This window comes from Lissotriton helveticus, chromosome 7, assembly GCF_964261635.1.
Source record: "Lissotriton helveticus chromosome 7, aLisHel1.1, whole genome shotgun sequence".
NCBI lineage: Eukaryota > Metazoa > Chordata > Amphibia > Caudata > Salamandridae > Lissotriton > Lissotriton helveticus.
In genome coordinates, this window is record NC_136068.1 from 453417639 (window position 1) to 453439699 (window position 22061).

The 22061-nt window shown below is 47.5% G+C and overlaps 1 protein-coding gene across 1 annotated transcript in view; it reads right to left on the reverse strand.

Moving 5' to 3' along the window:
* Window positions 1–21527, reverse strand: part of LOC144768600 (polymerase delta-interacting protein 2-like) — a 148695-nt gene extending 127168 nt beyond the window's left edge. The window contains exons 1-2 of the mRNA XM_078652397.1: window positions 21410–21527; window positions 5709–5790 (exon numbers count right to left, since the gene is read on the reverse strand). Coding sequence (XP_078508523.1) covers window positions 5709–5790; window positions 21410–21501 — 174 coding nt within the window. The 5' untranslated portion in view covers window positions 21502–21527. The remainder of the gene's footprint in view (window positions 1–5708; window positions 5791–21409) is intronic.
* Window positions 21528–22061: the final 534 nt, after the last annotated feature.

The window sequence follows — 22061 nt, forward strand, 5'->3', positions numbered from 1 at the left end:
TTGTTAAAATCTGCAGATTATGTAGCAGATAATGGATTGTGTGGCAAATGTGGCAAAAAGCTGTGGCTGCAGAATCTCATAATTCCAGTGGCCCTGAATGTATCCCGACTTTGCATATGATTCCCATTTAGATTCATTGCATTTGAGCATATCTCCTGTAGATATCCTGAAGGTCAGCTGTGGATCAACCCCTCATTTCCCTATCTTTTCTTGCTTCCATACACCACACTTCTCCCCTGTCAGCGCTTGACCTGTCCGCTTGACCTGTCCCCTCGCCCTCCTCCCTCCTATTGCTACTTGTCCCATATCCAAACACTCTCACTCCTGTCGTCGTTCACCTAGTACCTGACACTCTCTCCTTTGTCTTTGCTGACCCGGACCCCTTCCCCCCTCTTGTGGCTGTTCCTTTACCTGCCTCCATCAGAAACAAGCATTTGCAATGCAATAGGTCTCGCATTATTAAAGTTTGAGCTATTGGTGTTGCATTATTTAGCAATGCCAATAGCTCAAACTTTAATAATGTGAGACCTATTGCATTGCAAATGCTTGTTTCCTCTAGCTTATGTTAAACAGATCATTCAAGGAAAGTCATATCTCTCGCTCTTTTTTTCAGCTTTTTTTCAGCTCACTGACATAAGAACATGAGTTAGAACAAGAATATACTTTAAGCGAGGAGTCAACAGCGTATTACCCCCATTTCTTTTAAAAGCTGTAGTGTTGTTTTACAGACAGATGAGCCGGTCATTCTCCGGCCTCTAAGCCCGGCGATCTGTGTCCTCTGAGTGCGGCTGAGAGCCAGGAAAACAGCGAGCGGGGAAAACCTCCCCAAACCGCACGAACCCCAAAACACCTGCAGGCAGAGGGGCATGTTAGAGAAATGTACCTTAACTACACGCATCGATTAACCGAGATGCAGGAAGGGGAGCAGACAAGGGAAATGTCCCCCATACCCCACACGGGGCGGAGTTAATAAAGATGCAGCGGGTGCAGTGGCACCGGGGTCCAGCGGTTTGAAGGGCTCACTGCACTCCAGCTATTGGGGAGTGTGTGTGTGTGGGGGGGGGGGAAGAGTCTATTTTCCATATGTGCATCAAGCCATACTTCAGCATGGTTTTCTACTGCCAACCCGCCCCCCCCCCCCCAAAAAAAAAGAGGTACCTCGTGCAAGCAAACTACACCCCTTCACTCACAGGTGTATGAAAGGAACACGCATGGGAAATGTCTACCAGTCTAATCCCCCTCACCCAAACAGTTGTTGGCTAGGCAAAGTAATATACAGGGATAATATCCCCCAACCATCACCCCCCCCAAAAAAACACCCACAAGTAGGCAGGTGACTTTGCAAGAGATTCATAGAAGGACAATATATGTGGGGCGGAAATATCCCCCAACCTCATTATTCTTCTAGACCGGGTACAGGCAAGATCATATAGAGAAACAGAATATCCCCAACCCACACTGAGGCCCCACCCCCAGAAAGATACAGGCATAAGTAGGAAATACCGCCCCCCACACACACTACACAATCAGAGGCGAAGTGGGTATCTGTGGAAAAAGAACTCACTGAGACACCCAGGAAAGGGGTATAACATAGAAATGTCCCCAAAACAGACTTACAACCCAAAGGTGTGCAGGAGAAAGCACTGTGTAAATAAAATATGCACAAACAGTAACACCCAATAAATGGTACGTGTGTTAAAACCCTCCTCCCCAGCCCCTTCACAAAAATAAAAAACAGGCCTAGAAAGGGCAGCCTGCAAGGTAAATAACCACAAACCACGCACAACCGCAAAAAAGAGTTACGGAGAAAGCCAGTGGGGTGGAAAATATCCTAAAACCACTGTTTCACCTAAAGCGAATGTAGGACCTGAGAGAGAAAGCATCCCTAAACTACATACAGCCCTAAAACAAACACAGGAAAACAGTATAGGTATGAAACACCTCAAACCACAGTAATCTATGAAAAAGAAGTACAGAAGAGGGCACAGTGCGAGGTGTGTCTCTGCAAACCACAGTATGCCCAAAGAACGAGAGCGGACAAGGTCGCTGTGTATGGAAAATACTCTCAAGTTAAATTAGCCTCCTAATACAAGTGGGGGTAAGGGCAGAGTGCATCAAACTAGCCTCAACCCTACTACCCCTACTGGGAGTCCTGAAAAAGCCACACCTGTAGGCATAGTTCCATCACCGTAACTCAATATCTGGGAGAAATATACAGTAAAGCGATACAAAAGGGGATGATGGACGGAGCGTTTGTATAAATCAAACACTCACCCCCAGTCAACTGATCTGGGTTTAATCCATCACCATTCTTTAGTTCACTCAGCCACCCCAGTTCAGACATGGCTATATGCAAATCAGTCTGACCCTGTGCCTTATGGGAACAGTCCAGCCCGAACTGCCAAGCCATGTCTTCCCTGGACCGGAAACAAGCATCCTGGGACCGGTTTCGGATTCATAATCCTCATCAGCCAGGCTATCTTGACTCCAGTGGCCAAGTGAACAAGGGACTCACGTCTGAGCATACCCTGCCACACTTAGGGCGAACAAAGCGATACAAAAGGGGATGATGGACGGAGCGTTTGTATAAATCAAACACTCATTATTATGAATCCGAAACTGGTCCCAGGATGCTTGTTTCCGGTCCAGGGAAGACATGGCTTGGCAGTTCGGGCTGGACTGTTCCCATAAGGCACAGGGTCAGACTGATTTGCATATGGCCATGTCTGAACTGGGGTGGCTGAGTGAACTAAAGAATGGTGATGGATTAAACCCAGATCAGTTGACTGGGGGTGAGTGTTTGATTTGTTCAAACTCTCCGTCCATCATCCCCTTTTGTATCGCTAGAAATATACAGTAACCACAATACCCCCCAGAGCAGGCATAGGAAAGCACAGCATGGTAACAGTAATCACGCCTTGCTTCACACCTCACTAAAGCAGGTGCATTAAACTCACCATCCACAAAGAACCCTACACCCAAAAAGGGGGCAGAAAAACAGAGTGCCTAGTCTAAATATCCACAGGGAACATTTTTGCCTAAAACTAGTCTTCGCCTAGAAAACTGGCGCTGGAAAAAAAATGGCTCAAGGAATATATTCAAACCACACCTACACCAAAAAGTGGTGCAAGAAAAGAAATCCTGTAAAGAGAATTTCTGCAAATGACACCAGAGAAGTTAGCGTCTTGACAATATTTCCCCAGGTGCTTACAATCTTCTAGGTATATCTCATCTCAATACAGGTACACCCGCATAAAAAGTTTAGGTCTTAATGTTTTAAACATAAATATATTCTGTCTACTGAGTAAAACAAGCGATAAACTGCACGTTCAAACCTGTGCCCGCCCAGCTAAGGTTACAGCTGACCGAACCTGAAAAATGAGCGAGGAAGGATCTAGTTTGGAGTGTATGGGTGGTTTGAGGATATTTCTTTTACTTCTCCTTTTTTGGTATGATATCTTTATTTTTGGAGGAAAATAGTGCCTTTCTTGGGGCGATAAAATCTGCCAGCAGAGACATTTGTTTTGGTTGTTTGAAGGAACATTGCAATGTTGGAGGCGTCATGTCCCTTCGTGTTCGTGGGGAGACGGGGGCTCCTGCATGTTCTGCTGGAAGGGGCATGGGCAAGAATGGGGGCGCCGTGGGGATGGGACAGTGTAGGGCCTGTGAAGTGACAGGCCCGAACTCCCCGGGGAGATGTGTGCAGGGGCGCGCTGACAGCCTAGCCGCTCTTCTTTGCCGCTTCCTGGGGCGGTTTCTTCTTAAACGGAATAGCTTTCTTTCCTAGATGGATTTGGGCGATGGCAGATTGTAATAAATCGGCCCACCAGAAACAAAATATAGTTGTGAAAATGAGATTCAAGTAGTGCCGATGTTACAATAAAAGCGGGGTTCCCTTAACGGGAGAGAAGGGAGCCAGGTAGCATGCTGCCCGGGTCCTGGACTGGTAATTGAGCCTGAGTCGGTGATGTCTAAATCAGGCGTGGAGACAGTGAGGGAGCCAGAGAGCGGCAGAGCAGCTCCCCGGGCCGGTAGGAAGGAGCCGCACAAGGCGTGTAATCCGAGATGCGCCTAGGACCCGTCTTCATTTACACATTTTATGTACTGAGGGCACGACCATTCATGCCCAGGAGCACAAGCTTGCGAGCAGTGCAGACAGCGCTGCAATCTTTTCATGTACAACTGGAGCCCACTCTGAGTTACTTTTAAATTCAGAAACTTTTATTACACGGGCTGCCAATATTTAAAAATACTGAAAATTTAACTGTACGTTTGTCCGAACTTCAACTGCTTAAACAAGTTTGTTGCAGGTTCTTTGTGCATATTTAAGCCTGTCCGCAGATTGTGTGTTTTTGTACGTGGACCACAGCTGACTGAACGTAGACAGGGACGCCGATCTGTGCACACAAATATCGCGCAAACCTGCTCCGTGATGTCAGACCGCCAGAAGAGGAAGGAAGGACGCCATAAAATGTGCTACAATTAATCAGCCGTGCAAGGGCCTGTCGTTAACAAGGTTTTCTAGGCACACTGCGGCCGCCGCACGTCCTCGGTCAAAGTCCGGGCCCGGATTTAAAGAGGAATAATAGCCAGTCGTGAGAGCGCACCACAGAGGAGGGGGGGGGAGGGGGGGGGGGGGGGAGTGTGGCAAACGTGCGCTGCTGCGTGTGCTGTTCACCGGTGGGAATGGGCGGAGCAAAGGAGGGACATGCGCCCACCTTTGCCCAATCGCGTGCAGTTTTAAATCACAAAAGCACGCGAAAACCAATGGGAGACATGGAAAGTAAACCCACACGCACGAGAGTGTGTGGGTAGCTTTCTAAAGCCCGTACAAGAGGTCTCGCACTGCACGAGCAATGCTGCACACTGCACAGCAGGCGTGAAACCTAAAAAGCAGCTTCCAACAGAGAACTACCCAGTAACTACCAACAGACACTGCAATAGAACCATGAGAAAAGGCTCTACAGTATAAGACTGTGTATCCTTTTTATTGTCCAATTACTTGCGTTTAGCTTTTTAAACCTAAAACAATAAAAGTAATTTCAGCTACTGATGTATAGGGAGGGACCTCAGGAGGGACTGTGCATTGCTCTTATCCATCGCATACATGTGCCTTGTTTTTCAGGAGCCAGAAAAGATGTAGGCAGATCAGACTACAATGACGTAAAGGCAGAAGCAGCCCAAAATTATCTGGAAACAGAATAATTAGTAATAGGCTACAAATAGAAAATGTTTGTCACTATGCTTCAATTCTCAAAGCACGTTACTGTGGCTCTGCTCCATCCATCATAGCTTTTTCCCTTGTGCTGCAATTCCCCTGCTACAGTTCATCTTTATTTTTCAGGAAGAGAGGCTTTATTTACCCTGAATTGAGTGGGAACATGGATTTCTGCAAAAAGCGGCTCCAGGAACAGAAACATGCATTTCTGGGAAAAATCCTACTTTGACTCTTACCAACTTGGTGTGTGTTTCAGGGAGCGTAAACATTAAATACAAATGCGAAGGCAAGTTTAATGCTTGTCACTGGACAAATGTTTTCTTAACCCCTTCCTCAGCAGTGACCTAGTATTCAAATATAGTTTTATGTAGAAGAAAATAAATATTTTCACATAAATGTATACTAATTTAAGGTAGAGATATACATGGTGAGGTTAAATGACGATATCAAAACCATGCTGATTAAATATGTATTCTTCTAATCCACTCACCTGACCCGCATCATACTGGCCTTGAGATTTTGGGGCTTCGAAGACACCAACAGCCTCCAAAACAAGATTGCCTGCACGATTTCTGAAAGAGAGTAAAGAATGGCAGTGTGATCATTATTGGGCCTTGCAAAATTATAAAAATGGTACTAGACCGACAGGTCAATGTACTTTTTTAAAAAGAAATTATTAACCTTTTTATTGACAACACAAGAAAAATAGACAGTAAAACAAAAGTCATTCAGTTTAAACATACCATCAAACAATTCAATATAGGTTATCAATACAGGAGGTGTGAATCATAACGAAAAGTTCATGTTAAAAAGAAAATATATAATAGGCACATTGCAATTTATAGTCTTAACAGTGCTTTAACCTTAGCACCAGTTGAATACAAAGGAGGGTCTATGCTCGAAATTATATAAACATTCCCCAAGTTCTATCCCATTTCCTCATTGACCGGGGTCCCCTTACTTTGGCAAGTGCTAATTCCATGGTATAGACTTCATTGACAAGCATCCACCATTCCATAAAATGTGAAGGTTTCAAAGAAATCCAAGCCCTTGCAATAATCAATCTTGCGCATGCAAATAGAATAGTGTTTAAATCTTTGTGTGGGCTATTTAATTCCTGCATATCTAGCTGGACCATCTTTTTTGAAAGGGAAGAAAAAATGATCTGCTTTTGATTAAGTATACCTTCTATTCCAGTCCAAAATTCCGATAATGCGGGGCAGGAAAAAAGCATATGCTGTAAGTCGGCTGCCACGAGATCTACTACATCCCACCCAGACTGGATTTAGGTGCAAACAGGGCACTGAAACTGCCCTGATTGCAGTAGTTGAGGAAACAAGGAAGATCTTAGATGAAGGGAAGTGTGCGGCCATACTACTATTAGACCTCAGTGCGGCCTTTGATACTGTCAATCATACGATTCTTATTCAGAGACTGAGTAACGCAGGTATCACTGAGACCGCACCGAGGTGGCTTCAGTCCTTCCTGTCCAACCGGACCTTTTCTGTGTTTGAGGCCGAAGCTGCATCTCCACCAATACATCTACAATGCGGTGTGCCCCAGGGTTCATCCCTCAGCCCTACTCTATTTAATATCTATATGAGACCATTGGCTGAGGTGGTGCTACCCTGGGGAGTGCAATTGGTGACCTATGCTGATGATACTCAGCTTATCATCACCCTGTCCGGGCAGGAGTCGTCTCAGAACAACTTATCCTCCTGTCTTAGCAGAGTCCACGAGTGGATGAATGAGTCCTTTTTGAAGCTAAATGGAGCTAAAACAGAGGTCATGATGCTGGGACATAAACCCTCTACCTCTGTGGATGAGTGGTGGCCGGACTCTTTGGGGCAGCCCCCGCACCCCAAAGAGCAAATTAAAAGCTTAGGAGTTTGGCTGGACCCAGCTCTTAACTTCCAGGTTCAAGCTCGGAAGGTAGCAGGGACTGGATATGCCCTAATGAGATCACTTAGGAAAATTATAGGGCTACTCCCGTTTGAGGCCAGGAGGATTTTAGTACAATCACTGATCTTATCACGCCTGGACTATTCCAACGCAGTCTATCTAGGGGCCCTAAGGGGACACTTAAGATCTTACAGACCATCCAAAATTGTGCAGCCCGAATGTTACTGGACATCCCACGAAGAACCTCTGCCAAATCAGCGCTGAGGCAACTTCACTGGTTACCTGTACAACAATGGATTGAATTCAAGGCAATGACTATTGTACATAAAGCCCCGTCTAATTCTGGACCGGACCTCCTTCTACCCCTGTTTCGCCCCTATCAAACATGTAGGACCCTAAGATCCAGTAATAAGAACTTACTGGTAATTCCTAGGACCAGGAGAATCCGTACGGGGCAGGCGTTTTTCTTTACAGGCTGCAAAACTTTGGAACAATCTTCCAGATGCTATTCGTTTGGAGGAGAACCACCTCAGGTTCAGAAAAATATTGAAAACCTTTCTGTTCTGCTAATTCAGCTGAGATGAATGGACCACTTAAGCGCTGGGATGCCTCAGGGTAACCATGCGCTATATAAATGAGTAATCATTCATTCATTCATCACACTTTTTTTTTTAAACACCTTTATTGATATTCGCATATAACACAGCTGAACGCCTACAACCAACTAGTGTATTTACAACAAGGGGTGGTGAGGGACAGAGTCTCTGAATTAAGCAGAATACTCTCACCCAGTCAAAAGATCAGGGCTAGATCCAACACCGTTTTTTAGCTCATTGCACCATCCCAGTTTCAGAACCTGGCTGTATGCAAATTAGTCTGTTCCTGCCCCAGTGCATGATGGGAACAGGGCAAACCAAACTACAAAAGCCAATTCTTACACTGGGAAGGAAACAAGCTTCCGGGGACCGGTTTCTGGCATTACAGCCGTCTTCGGCCCGGCTTGCTTGAATCCTGATGGTGCAATGAGCAAGGGACTCATGTCTGAGTATACCCTTCCACGCTTAGGGTGGACAAAAATATTTACAACAAGGGGTGGTGAGGGACAGAGTCTCTGAATTAAGCAGAATACTCTCACCCAGTCAAAAGATCAGGGCTAGATCCAACACCGTTTTTTAGCTCATTGCACCATCCCAGTTTCAGAACCTGGCTGTATGCAAATTAGTCTGTTCCTGTCCCAGTGCATGATGGGAACAGGGCAAACCAAACTACAAAAGCCAATTCTTACACTGGGAAGGAAACAAGCTTCCGGGGACCGGTTTCTGGCATTACAGCCGTCTTCGGCCCGGCTTGCTTGAATCCTGATGGTGCAATGAGCAAGGGACTCATGTCTGAGTATACCCTTCCACGCTTAGGGTGGACAAAAATATTTACAACAAGGGGTGGTGAGGGACAGAGTCTCTGAAATAAGCAGAATACTCTCACACAGTCAAAAGATCAGGGCGAGATCCAACACCGTTTTTTAGCTCATTGCACCATCCCAGTTTCAGAACCTGGCTGTATGCAAATTAGTCTGTTCCTGCCCCAGTGCATGATGGGAACAGGGCAAACCAAACTACAAAAGCCAATTCTTACACTGGGAAGGAAACAAGCTTCCGGGGAACGGTTTCTAGCATTACAGCCGTCTCCGGCCCGGCTTGCTTGAATCCTGATGGTGCAATGAGCAAGGGACTCATGTCTGAGTATACCCTTCCACGCTTAGGGTGGACAAAAATATTTACAACAAGGGGTGGTGAGGGACAGAGTCTCTGAATTAAGCAGAATACTCTCACACAGTCAAAAGATCAGGGCTAGATCCAACACCGTTTTTTAGCTCATTGCACCATCCCAGTTTCAGAACCTGGCTGTATGCAAATTAGTCTGTTCCTGTCCCAGTGCATGATGGGAACAGGGCAAACCAAACTACAAAAGCCAATTCTTACACTGGGAAGGAAACAAGCTTCCGGGGACCGGTTTCTGGCATTACAGCCGTCTTCGGCCCGGCTTGCTTGAATCCTGATGGTGCAATGAGCAAGGGACTCATGTCTGAGTATACCCTTCCACGCTTAGGGTGGACAAAAATATTTACAGCAAGGGGTGGTGAGGGACAGAGTCTCTGAATTAAGCAGAATACTCTCTCCCAGTCAAAAGATCAGGGCGAGATCCAACACCGTTTTTTAGCTCATTGCACCATCCCAGTTTCAGAACCTGGCGGTATGCAAATTAGTCTGTTCCTGCCCCAGTGCATGATGGGAACAGGGCAAACCAAACTACAAAAGCCAATTCTTACACTGGGAAGGAAACAAGCTTCCGGGGACCGGTTTCTGGCATTACAGCCGTCTTCGGCCCGGCTTGCTTGAATCCTGATGGTGCAATGAGCAAGGGACTCATGTCTGAGTATACCCTTCCACGCTTAGGGTGGACAAAAATATTTACAACAAGGGGTGGTGAGGGACAGAGTCTCTGAAATAAGCAGAATACTCTCACCCAGTCAAAAGATCAGGGCTAGATCCAACACCGTTTTTTAGCTCATTGCACCATCCCAGTTTCAGAACCTGGCTGTATGCAAATTAGTCTGTTCCTGCCCCAGTGCATGATGGGAACAGGGCAAACCAAACTACAAAAGCCAATTCTTACACTGGGAAGGAAACAAGCTTCCGGGGACCGGTTTCTGGCATTACAGCCGTCTTCGGCCCGGCTTGCTTGAATCCTGATGGTGCAATGAGCAAGGGACTCATGTCTGAGTATACCCTTCCACGCTTAGGGTGGACAAAAATATTTACAACAAGGGGTGGTGAGGGACAGAGTCTCTGAATTAAGCAGAATACTCTCACCCAGTCAAAAGATCAGGGCGAGATCCAACACCGTTTTTTAGCTCATTGCACCATCCCAGTTTCAGAACCTGGCTGTATGCAAATTAGTCTGTTCCTGCCCCAGTGCATGATGGGAACAGGGCAAACCAAACTACAAAAGCCAATTCTTACACTGGGAAGGAAACAAGCTTCCGGGGAACGGTTTCTAGCATTACAGCCGTCTCCGGCCCGGCTTGCTTGAATCCTGATGGTGCAATGAGCAAGGGACTCATGTCTGAGTATACCCTTCCACGCTTAGGGTGGACAAAAATATTTACAACAAGGGGTGGTGAGGGACAGAGTCTCTGAATTAAGCAGAATACTCTCACACAGTCAAAAGATATGGGCTAGATCCAACACCGTTTTTTAGCTCATTGCACCATCCCAGTTTCAGAACCTGGCTGTATGCAAATTAGTCTGTTCCTGCCCCAGTGCATGATGGGAACAGGGCAAACCAAACTACAAAAGCCAATTCTTACACTGGGAAGGAAACAAGCTTCCGGGGACCGGTTTCTGGCATTACAGCCGTCTTCGGCCCGGCTTGCTTGAATCCTGATGGTGCAATGAGCAAGGGACTCATGTCTGAGTATACCCTTCCACGCTTAGGGTGGACAAAAATATTTACAACAAGGGGTGGTGAGGGACAGTCTCTGAATTAAGCAGAATACTCTCACCCAGTCAAAAGATCAGGGCTAGATCCAACACCGTTTTTTAGCTCATTGCACCATCCCAGTTTCAGAACCTGGCTGTATGCAAATTAGTCTGTTCCTGCCCCAGTGCATGATGGGAACAGGGCAAACCAAACTACAAAAGCCAATTCTTACACTGGGAAGGAAACAAGCTTCCGGGGACCGGTTTCTGGCATTACAGCCGTCTTCGGCCCGGCTTGCTTGAATCCTGATGGTGCAATGAGCAAGGGACTCATGTCTGAGTATACCCTTCCACGCTTAGGGTGGACAAAAATATTTACAACAAGGGGTGGTGAGGGACAGAGTCTCTGAATTAAGCAGAATACTCTCACCCAGTCAAAAGATCAGGGTGAGATCCAACACCGTTTTTTAGCTCATTGCACCATCCCAGTTTCAGAACCTGGCTGTATGCAAATTAGTCTGTTCCTGCCCCAGTGCATGATGGGAACAGGGCAAACCAAACTACAAAAGCCAATTCTTACACTGGGAAGGAAACAAGCTTCCGGGGAACGGTTTCTAGCATTACAGCCGTCTCCGGCCCGGCTTGCTTGAATCCTGATGGTGCAATGAGCAAGGGACTCATGTCTGAGTATACCCTTCCACGCTTAGGGTGGACAAAAATATTTACAACAAGGGGTGGTGAGGGACAGAGTCTCTGAATTAAGCAGAATACTCTCACACAGTCAAAAGATCAGGGCGAGATCCAACACCGTTTTTTAGCTCATTGCACCATCCCAGTTTCAGAACCTGGCTGTATGCAAATTAGTCTGTTCCTGTCCCAGTGCATGATGGGAACAGGGCAAACCAAACTACAAAAGCCAATTCTTACACTGGGAAGGAAACAAGCTTCCGGGGACCGGTTTCTGGCATTACAGCCGTCTTCGGCCCGGCTTGCTTGAATCCTGATGGTGCAATGAGCAAGGGACTCATGTCTGAGTATACCCTTCCACGCTTAGGGTGGACAAAAATATTTACAACAAGGGGTGGTGAGGGACAGAGTCTCTGAATTAAGCAGAATACTCTCACCCAGTCAAAAGATCAGGGCTAGATCCAACACCGTTTTTTAGCTCATTGCACCATCCCAGTTTCAGAACCTGGCTGTATGCAAATTAGTCTGTTCCTGTCCCAGTGCATGATGGGAACAGGGCAAACCAAACTACAAAAGCCAATTCTTACACTGGGAAGGAAACAAGCTTCCGGGGACCGGTTTCTGGCATTACAGCCGTCTTCGGCCCGGCTTGCTTGAATCCTGATGGTGCAATGAGCAAGGGACTCATGTCTGAGTATACCCTTCCACGCTTAGGGTGGACAAAAATATTTACAACAAGGGGTGGTGAGGGACAGAGTCTCTGAATTAAGCAGAATACTCTCACCCAGTCAAAAGATCAGGGCGAGATCCAACACCGTTTTTTAGCTCATTGCACCATCCCAGTTTCAGAACCTGGCTGTATGCAAATTAGTCTGTTCCTGCCCCAGTGCATGATGGGAACAGGGCAAACCAAACTACAAAAGCCAATTCTTACACTGGGAAGGAAACAAGCTTCCGGGGAACGGTTTCTAGCATTACAGCCGTCTCCGGCCCGGCTTGCTTGAATCCTGATGGTGCAATGAGCAAGGGACTCATGTCTGAGTATACCCTTCCACGCTTAGGGTGGACAAAAATATTTACAACAAGGGGTGGTGAGGGACAGAGTCTCTGAATTAAGCAGAATACTCTCACACAGTCAAAAGATCAGGGCGAGATCCAACACCGTTTTTTAGCTCATTGCACCATCCCAGTTTCAGAACCTGGCTGTATGCAAATTAGTCTGTTCCTGCCCCAGTGCATGATGGGAACAGGGCAAACCAAACTACAAAAGCCAATTCTTACACTGGGAAGGAAACAAGCTTCCGGGGACCGGTTTCTGGCATTACAGCCGTCTTCGGCCCGGCTTGCTTGAATCCTGATGGTGCAATGAGCAAGGGACTCATGTCTGAGTATACCCTTCCACGCTTAGGGTGGACAAAAATATTTACAACAAGGGGTGGTGAGGGACAGAGTCTCTGAATTAAGCAGAATACTCTCACCCAGTCAAAAGATCAGGGCTAGATCCAACACCGTTTTTTAGCTCATTGCACCATCCCAGTTTCAGAACCTGGCTGTATGCAAATTAGTCTGTTCCTGCCCCAGTGCATGATGGGAACAGGGCAAACCAAACTACAAAAGCCAATTCTTACACTGGGAAGGAAACAAGCTTCCGGGGACCGGTTTCTGGCATTACAGCCGTCTTCGGCCCGGCTTGCTTGAATCCTGATGGTGCAATGAGCAAGGGACTCATGTCTGAGTATACCCTTCCACGCTTAGGGTGGACAAAAATATTTACAACAAGGGGTGGTGAGGGACAGAGTCTCTGAATTAAGCAGAATACTCTCACCCAGTCAAAAGATCAGGGTGAGATCCAACACCGTTTTTTAGCTCATTGCACCATCCCAGTTTCAGAACCTGGCTGTATGCAAATTAGTCTGTTCCTGCCCCAGTGCATGATGGGAACAGGGCAAACCAAACTACAAAAGCCAATTCTTACACTGGGAAGGAAACAAGTATTCTGCTTAATTCAGAGACTCTGTCCATCACCACCCCTTGTTGTAAATATTTTTGTCCACCCTAAGCGTGGAAGGGTAATACTCAGATGTGAGTCCCTTGCTCATTGCACCATCAGGATTCAAGCAAGCCGGGCCGAAGACGGCTGAAATGCCAGAAACCGGTCCCCGGAAGTTTGTTTCCTTCCCAGTGTAAGAATTGGCTTTTGTAGTCTGGTCTGCCCTGTTCCCATGATGCACTGGGCCAGGGACAGACTAATTTGCATACAGCCAGGTTCTGAAACTGGGATGGTGCAATGAGCTAAAAAACGGAGTTGGATTTAGCCCTGATCTCTTGACCGGGTGAGAATATTCTGCTTAATTCAGAGACTCTGTCCATCACCACCCCTTGTTGTAAATATTTTTGTCCACCCTAAGCGTGGAAGGGTATACTCAGATGTGAGTCCCTTGCTCATTGCACCATCAGGATTCAAGCAAGCCGGGCCGAAGACCGCTGAAATGCCAGAAACCGGTCCCCGGAAGCTTGTTTCCTTCCCAGTGTAAGAATTGGCTTTTGTAGTCTGGTCTGCCCTGTTCCCATGATGCACTGGGCCAGGGACAGACTAATTTGCATACAGCCAGGTTCTGAAACTGGGATGGTGCAATAAGCTAAAAAACGGAGTTGGATTTAGCCCTGATCTCTTGACTGGGTGAGAGTATTCTGCTTAATTCAGAGACTCTGTCCATCACCACCCCTTGTTGTAAATATAACCAACTAGTGGCCGGCAGCTTTTGAGTTCAATGGGAGGCAATTTACCAAGCAGTCAGGTCCACAGCTAGATTTTACACAGCAAGCCGCCTACAACCACTCTGGGCCGGCCGTGTTACATTTAACTGTTCGTGAACCCCACATGAGACTTTTAGCGATATTCCATGCATAACCCAACCTCCTAAGTCAAAGGCAGGCCACATATCCTAGTATCTCTTGCTCAGTGCGAGAGTTCCGTATTCAATAGGTCAGTAGGAGCTAGCGCGGTATCATTGGTGTAGATTCTTTTTCACATTTTCAATTTTGAACCATCAGTGGATATTCATCAGATAACAAATTTGTAGCGATTGCATTGCAATTTGCTAGGCAAATATTTAGTAAAACAAAAATAAACAATAACTGAAACACAAAGAACAAGGGCAAAACATTTCCGACACGACCAGTGCTGCACAGTTAACAAGTGTTCCCACTTTTTACACCACCTCGCTAATCATGTCGATGGAGGCAACACAACAATAGCTCCCTTTCAGACGTTACAGAGCTCCCTTCCCTCACCCATTAACTTGTGAGCCACTCTCAGATTCGCCTTCACTGCAGACTAGCAGGTATTCGCGCAAGGGGCCCCAAATGTCTCTTGGTTTGGACTTAGGAGGTAATTCTTCTGCGTAAGTCTCTAATTGGTCCCTACAGTACACCATATCCTTCAACCACGCCTCGACTTTAGGGCATTGTTTGCTGCCCCAGGTGAACAAGGTACGTCTCTTCGCTAACAGCAGGGCCACTTGTATTAGTCTGCCCGTTATACCCTTCAGTTGCGGAGCATGCCCCAATAGACACAGCTCCGGAGTATTTGACAGCACAATTCCTGTCATTTTCGCTATGCAGGCTACAATGCCTTCCCAGTATGAATGTACATGTCTACACTCCCAAGCCAAGTGCAGAAAACCTGCAGGGCCCAACCCACACCTTTTACACGTTGCCTCATCGCGTAACCCTATCCGCCAAAGTCTGTGAGGGGTGTGGTATGTCTGATGCAGAAACTTTAAGTGTATTATCCTTAAATTGCTATTAGGGGTCAAACGCCCAGTAGTCGAGCATATTGGCACCCAGTCTGCTTCCGTCAGTGGAGGGTCTAACAGTTTGTTACATCTCGCCAAGCTAGTATCCTCAGTGCGTGGCATGTCCGCTTGTACCGCTTTGTACAATTTAGTAACCATTTTCTTTTTTGTGGGGCCGTGATTACTAACTGAAGTGGCAGAGAAATGTTAGGCTCTACTGGAAAAGTGGTGTAGTGGTCTCGCACTGCCCGTCTCAACCTGTAGCAAGTGAAATTGAACAACAGCGTCGGGTTCACGATATACGACATTTCCTCCCCAGATATGTACGTCCCCTCCGCATATAGATCTCCCAAATTTACTATCCCAACTGCACTAAGAGCCTTGATGGATCCCTTATCCTGCGCCACTGATAGAGCAGCGTGACCCTCAATAGGCAGCATAGGGGCGTAGAGAGGAAGCTTTTGAGTTTTAGGCCCAATCGCCTGCCACGCTGCCGTGGTTACGTCAATCATGTTAATCTCCGTTCTCGGTGTGTGCCTATTGAAGTGTGTAATAATGCCCTTCAGTGGTACCGGATCAGCATCCACTTGTTCCACCGCTACGTGTGGCATGAATGCATGATGTTTGAGCCAGTAGTAAGCGTATTGGGCCTGACAGCATAGATAATACATATACATATCAGGCGCAATAAAACCCCCTCTATCGAATGGGAGTGAGAGCGTGTGCCAGCTAATCCTTGGTTGTTTCACGCCCCATAAAAGCCTTAATAGTTGTGTTTGGACAGTTTTAAAAAAGTGCATCGTCAGGGAGATCGGGACATTGCTAAACAAGTATAAAAATTTAGGCAAAATCACCATTTTTATAAAAGCTATCCGGTCCGCTAGGGATAATGGCAAGCACACCCATTTGTCCACTTGAGCAACCAAGGCCGCATATGCGGTCCCATAGTTTTCTGCAATGACCACTGCCGGGTCACTGTGTATCCACGCTCCCAGATACTTCACTGGTTCAGCGGACCATAATAATGGGTACTCCACAGGCGGAGACTTGGTGGCCGCTGTTAATGGAATTATCACCGATTTCTTCCAGTTTATGTGAAGTCCAGAGTATAAACTAAACTTCACGTATTCGCGCAGGAGAGGAGACAGGTATGAGGTCGGTTCACGGACGTACAGAACCATATCATCCGCGTAAAGCGAAATTACTACCGGTCTGTTGCCAAAAGTCAGTGCCGCAGCTTTATGAAGTTGTCGGATCTTGCACGCTAGCGGCTCTAGCACAATGGCGAACAGCAACAGGGATAGCGGGCACCCCTGACGTGTGCCCCGCTCTATACGCAATGGGTCAGATGTGTCCCCACCTATTCGCATTCTAGCAGTAGGCTCAGTGTATAGCAGTTTAACCCAAGTGACAAACATGGGGGGGAAACCCATTTTATGCAATATCTGCATCATGTAGCTCCACTCTATTGAATTGAACGCCTTCGCGGCGTCAAGTAACACCGCGACGGCCTGTAAGTCCGGATTTAAGAAATGCAACATCGAAAAAATGGTTCGCAAGTTCATTGCTGTGGAACGATCAGGGATGAACCCGGACTGATCCGGCAGCACTAGAAGGGGCATCAATGGCTGCAGCCTCGTAGCCAGTATCTTCGCTAATATTTTCGCATCTAGATTAATGAGGGACAGGGGGCGGTATGATTCGCAGTCATCCGGGGGTTTGTCCTTTTTTAGTAACGTGATAATCATTGCCTGGCGCAAAGACGGCGGTAGTTTGCCTGTCTCATAAGCCTCTGCATACATCTCTAGTATGTGGGGCGCAAGGATCTTTGCAAATGCCTTGTAAAATTCCGCTGTGAGCCCGTCAGGCCCTGGTGCCTTCCCATTCGGGAGTGATTTGATAGCCGTCTCTACGTCTTCTATTTCGATTGGTAAACTAAGATATTTCCTGTGGGCGTCTGACAGCCAGGCACAGGCGACGTCATCTAGATATTTATCCAGCTCCCGACTATCCGGGTCACCGCCAGAAGTGTATAATGTGCTGTAAAATGTACGGAATTGTTCCATAATTTCCTTGGTAGTGTGGTGCGCCTCTCCATTTTCACTCGGACAGGGCAATACTGTCAAAGAGGAAACACGCTTGGGCTGTAATCTCCAATTTTAAGTGGGTGGCGCCGGCCAGGTAGCAGTACTGAATGCAGGTTGTGTGGCTCTCATTCTGAAACAATGGAACACATCATCTGTGCATGCCCTTTATTGCTTATGGCCAAACGGTCATTGCTGCAAGGCCAATGTTTCATGTTGGGAGTTCGATCTTGCTGCCAAGCAATAATGGCCACTCGTAACCCTGACAACGCCAAGCTAAACATTGGGATTACGAAATTAGTCCACAAAGCGTCAAAACTACTGGAAGCCATAACAACATCCAAGCCCTCCTCATCTTAGCATGGCGGCCGAGTTATTAGACTCGGCAATCAAATTAGAGACTACAATATCAGAAAGCCAGAGCGATGTCTCCGAGCAGAACATTATTAGCCCATAATGGCTCCCCTAATTATTAGTAATTTAAAATCCACCGTTTTTAGGTCTCGGCTAGCCGCGCGAAGCGCGTCTCCGCCGAGCCCCTTTTGTCGGCATGTGTGCTTCCCAGGAGACAGTCCTGGCCGCACGCATCGCCTTGGAGGCGTTTTGAAAGTGACACGCGCACGCGAACGAGCGCTGCGGCCAGGCGCTGTCTCCTGGGAAGCACACACGCATGCGCATACACACACAAGCGGCCACATACATACAGAGAGATTCCACCCCCCACACACATACACACACGCGCATACAAGCTGCATTCCCTCTCTCACTTCTCACTCGCTAACTCCTTCTCCCTCCGTTTTTATCACCCTTTGAACTGCAAGATGCTCGTCTCTCTCATGCTCTGCCCAGGCCCAGCTCCGGGACATCTCTCGGCGTTCCTTCCATGCTGGCACTTTTTCTGGCTCACATGACGGGCCCCATCTCCACCCTCTCCTACGTAGGCTGGACTCCACCCTCTCCTACGTAGGCTGGACTCCACCCTCTCCTACGTAGGCTGGACTCCACCTTCTCCTACGTAGGCTGGACTCCACCCTCTCAGTTGTCTTGGTTCCTTTGATTGAACCAACCATGACTTGCATGCTGAGGTGATACACTGCATGTGTGTGTGTGAAGTAACAGAGTAATATCTGCTGCAGAAGTCTTTGTGACTTGAGCCGCGTGCCAATCACGGACTACTCTCGAGGAAGGGATACCTCCTAGAAAGCAACCCCCGATGAGTGCATCGACAGGCCGGGCGGAGCCGATGCCGCCGAACATGACTGAGACGCTGCCCGCCAGAGTCTGTGCCTGGCTTCAGCCCTGGGCAGGAGTCGAGATCCTCTGACCAATGCCGCCGCCGCCTGCAATGTGTGCAATGTAAACAGACATGATGCGTGTCTCGGTCTGCGCCGGCCCCGCGCCCCTTTGTTCCATGCACAGCGCCTCGTGCCAGGGGCGCTTCTGCTGCAGTAAAATGTTGCCAGTCTGTAGGGGTACTTCTAGGGCGCGAGCGGAGGTGCGGGTGGTGTGTGGGGGAGGGGTGCGAGGGTTAGCAGTGAGATGCACAGACGTATGGGGTGCACATATGTGGCGCACAGGGGTAGAGTGGATTTGTGGGTGGGGGCCTCATCAGAGGTCCACGGGGGCGGAGGGGGGGCACGGTGCACAGTGCTGCTTTCACAGGTTGGCCTCCATGACACTCCTGGGTGGGTTGTAGCCTGTGAGGCTCCCGTCTGCCCCTGTGACTCTCTTCCCAACGCCCTCACTGGATGAGACTTGTAGTCTTTGTCTGTGGGGTGAGAGGGGGGTCACCGGTGTCACAGTAATACCCGCCCCGCACGTGAGTGCACGCACCGCTCGCTGTGGAAGTGTTTGGTCTGCCCTGTCGCGGGGGTTGTGGCGAGAAACGGAGCTGAAATGTCGCCGCGGGAGTCTTTTCAGACGGAAGCCCCCCGAGGAGGGAGCGTGGACGCTCCCGCGGTAACCATGGCGACCGAGCGGCGGGGGCAGCGGGCGGGTCTCTGCACGGGCTGCGGCGCTGGGGGGCAGCAGGGACTAACGTGCGCCCCCCGGGGCGCTGCCTGAGTGCAAAGACTGAACATCTGGGAACAGGGCTGCCCCTTACTTGGAGCTTCGCTGCCCACACTCCAGATGTTCCCGCGCTCGTCTTGGTGTACAGGCAGTGTTACACAACCGCTGGACTGGACTGTGCAGTGATGCAGCTCTGACCACTGGTGCCTGGTCATTCTTGTCTGCAGTGGTGACCTTTGTCCCGGCATGTCACACTACTGCCTTCTCGCCTTCCTATTTCTGCATATCAATAATATATCTCGCAACACTGATACATAAATGAGTCTGTAACTTCGTATAAATTCGACCTTTTACTCTTTGAATTGCAAGTAATTTCTGGCTTCTAGTGAGTCTTTTGTGTGTTTTCTAGCTTCCTGTATGTCTAGTGTTTTAGAGCTTGTGTGTGCTGTGATTTTTAGTTTCTTGTGTCTCTCTAGTGTTTTCTATGTTCTTGAGTGTTTAGCAAGTGTTTCCTCGATTCGTGTGCAAGGATGACTAGCAAACAATATTATTCACAAGGTTGCTTACTATTCAGCAACATTTGACAGTTTGCAAATCATCTTTATAAAACAATTCAGAGTTTGATAACAAATTAATGCAACACATTGTAATATACAATACCAATAGCTCAAACTTTAATGCTGCGAGACCTATTGCATTGTAATTGCTTGTTAACTTTTGTTATTGTCATTTTTATTGTTCGATTCAGTCATGTTTTAAATTGTAAATGTTTTTTTAAGCCAAACAATAAAGAGTGTTTGTTATCATAGCCCTTCCCCCGCCCCCATCTCCCTCCTCTGTTGTTCTTTGCCTTTCCCCTCAAAACATTGTCTCCAAACATATCCTTGCCCACACAAAATTAATCTTGGTCAGAATAGGCTTCAAGGTCAATTAACAAGGCATGCGCCTTCGCAGTCAAGCCCCCACCTAACAGCCTTTAATTTCATCAACAATTAGATCGATCCTCGGTGCCACCTATCTGGCAGGCACTATTTCATGCCCCCTCTGATTTGATGAAAATGCAGTGGATCGGTTATTCCACTGGGCCATCAGACCCAGCAGTCGAAGGCCAGGACTACAGAACCACAGAAGTAGGAGATTCCTTCAACTGTGCCCTACCAGCGGAATGGTATGCCAGCAGTACACATTTCCTCGAAGCAGTGCCCCGACAGGGATACTGGGCTGCAGCAGTGAAAACCAACAACCAGCAATGCCCTTTGAAAGGGTGCTGCGATGTATGCTTCATTCCAGCAAAGCAGTGTATACTCCTTTCAGGAAAACAATAGCAGGGAGCTGCAGAACCCATACCAGCATGAGCTGGTCCCGCAGTAGTTTCGTGTGAGCAAGGGGATCCTATCGAAACATGTTATAGCACGTTAAATAAATAAACAAACTTACTCAAAACTGAATCTGCGTGTCGGTATCTGGCAGTTGAAACAAGAAACGCTGGATGTGGAGATATATATATATATATATATATATACACACACACACACACACCTTTGTAGGGGATGTTGACAGATTCTAGCGAGATCACTTGTCATATCTACAAGACAAAATAGCACACTGCCCTTCAGCAGTTGTAAATACCAGTGTACCCTAACAATCAGTGTTTGCCTCCGCAGCAACAACTTCTTCCTTCACCACTATCCTTTGAAACTCCAACAGCGTGGGCAATTTTCCTGTCACAATTCACACGCTTCACAGGTCAACGCGTGTGTAGGTAATGCATTCCAGTTTGTATTTGCTTTTCATTTTGGGGATTCGCAGTCCCAATTAACACAATATAAAAGGCAGGACTTCGAATCCCAGAATGACAAGGTAAACCCTGAACTGGAAGATCTACTCGGAAATGCGGGCTATGAAAACTTGACAGCTCAGTGACAGATTTCGATCAATGCCTTGCAGTGCTATTGTCCAAAGGGCGTCAGGGCTCCAGTTTCCTCCAGCGTCCTCGGATCCCAGCACTGCGGCGTACTCCATCACAGCCCTGAGAGTGCTTTCCTTTAGCCATCCACCAAAGCCAGGTTTCTCCAGTAGGAACCTTTCAGCAAACTCTTTCCCTAGCCATACTCTGGCATTGATGCTAGACTGCCAGCTGTGTGAGCCTTCCCCAGCATCGTTCTATGAGCAATCAAGCAGCGAGAGGTACTGCTTGGTCTTTATTACGTAGCTCTTAAATGTATTTCTCACCTAGAGCCCAAGCTCCGCCTCTGCTGCCTCCAGGGTGAACTCAGTGCCTGGTATCGGTTCAATCCCAACAGCCTGGCCACAGGCGCCGCCATCTTACTATCCCGGCGTGCACCTCGACAGCCTTAAAGGAGAAAGCAAGCCCTGGTTCTTAAAGGCGCAGTCCACGTACACATAGTATTGTTAGAAACGGGTTCTACTACCACCTGTGTGCTGAGATAACTACCTTTACCCGGAATTTATGACAAGTTCATACTTTATTTTTTCATACCTGGGGTTTCTGGAAGATGCTTTACGATTTTTTTTATGATAGCTCTTTGCTCGTCACTTCTCCTCCACCCTTCTAGCATACTTTACTTATTTATTTAATGCATTTTTATAAAGCGCGGACTTTACCCGAAGGTGTCAGAGCACTGTACAATAGAACCAGTTACGTTACATGAGAGAACTGTTGCAGGAATAGAACAAACAAAAATAGCATGCAATAGAGTCGAGGCAACACAGGCAAAAGGCACACAATCTCAAGCACAGCATGAACAGACTGTACAAGCAAAAGTAAGAATAAATATGACAAATTTTACAATGACTAAAGAACTTCCTGGCGCACAATAGCAGGCCATAGAATCAAAACAACGCAGGCAACAGGGACACAATT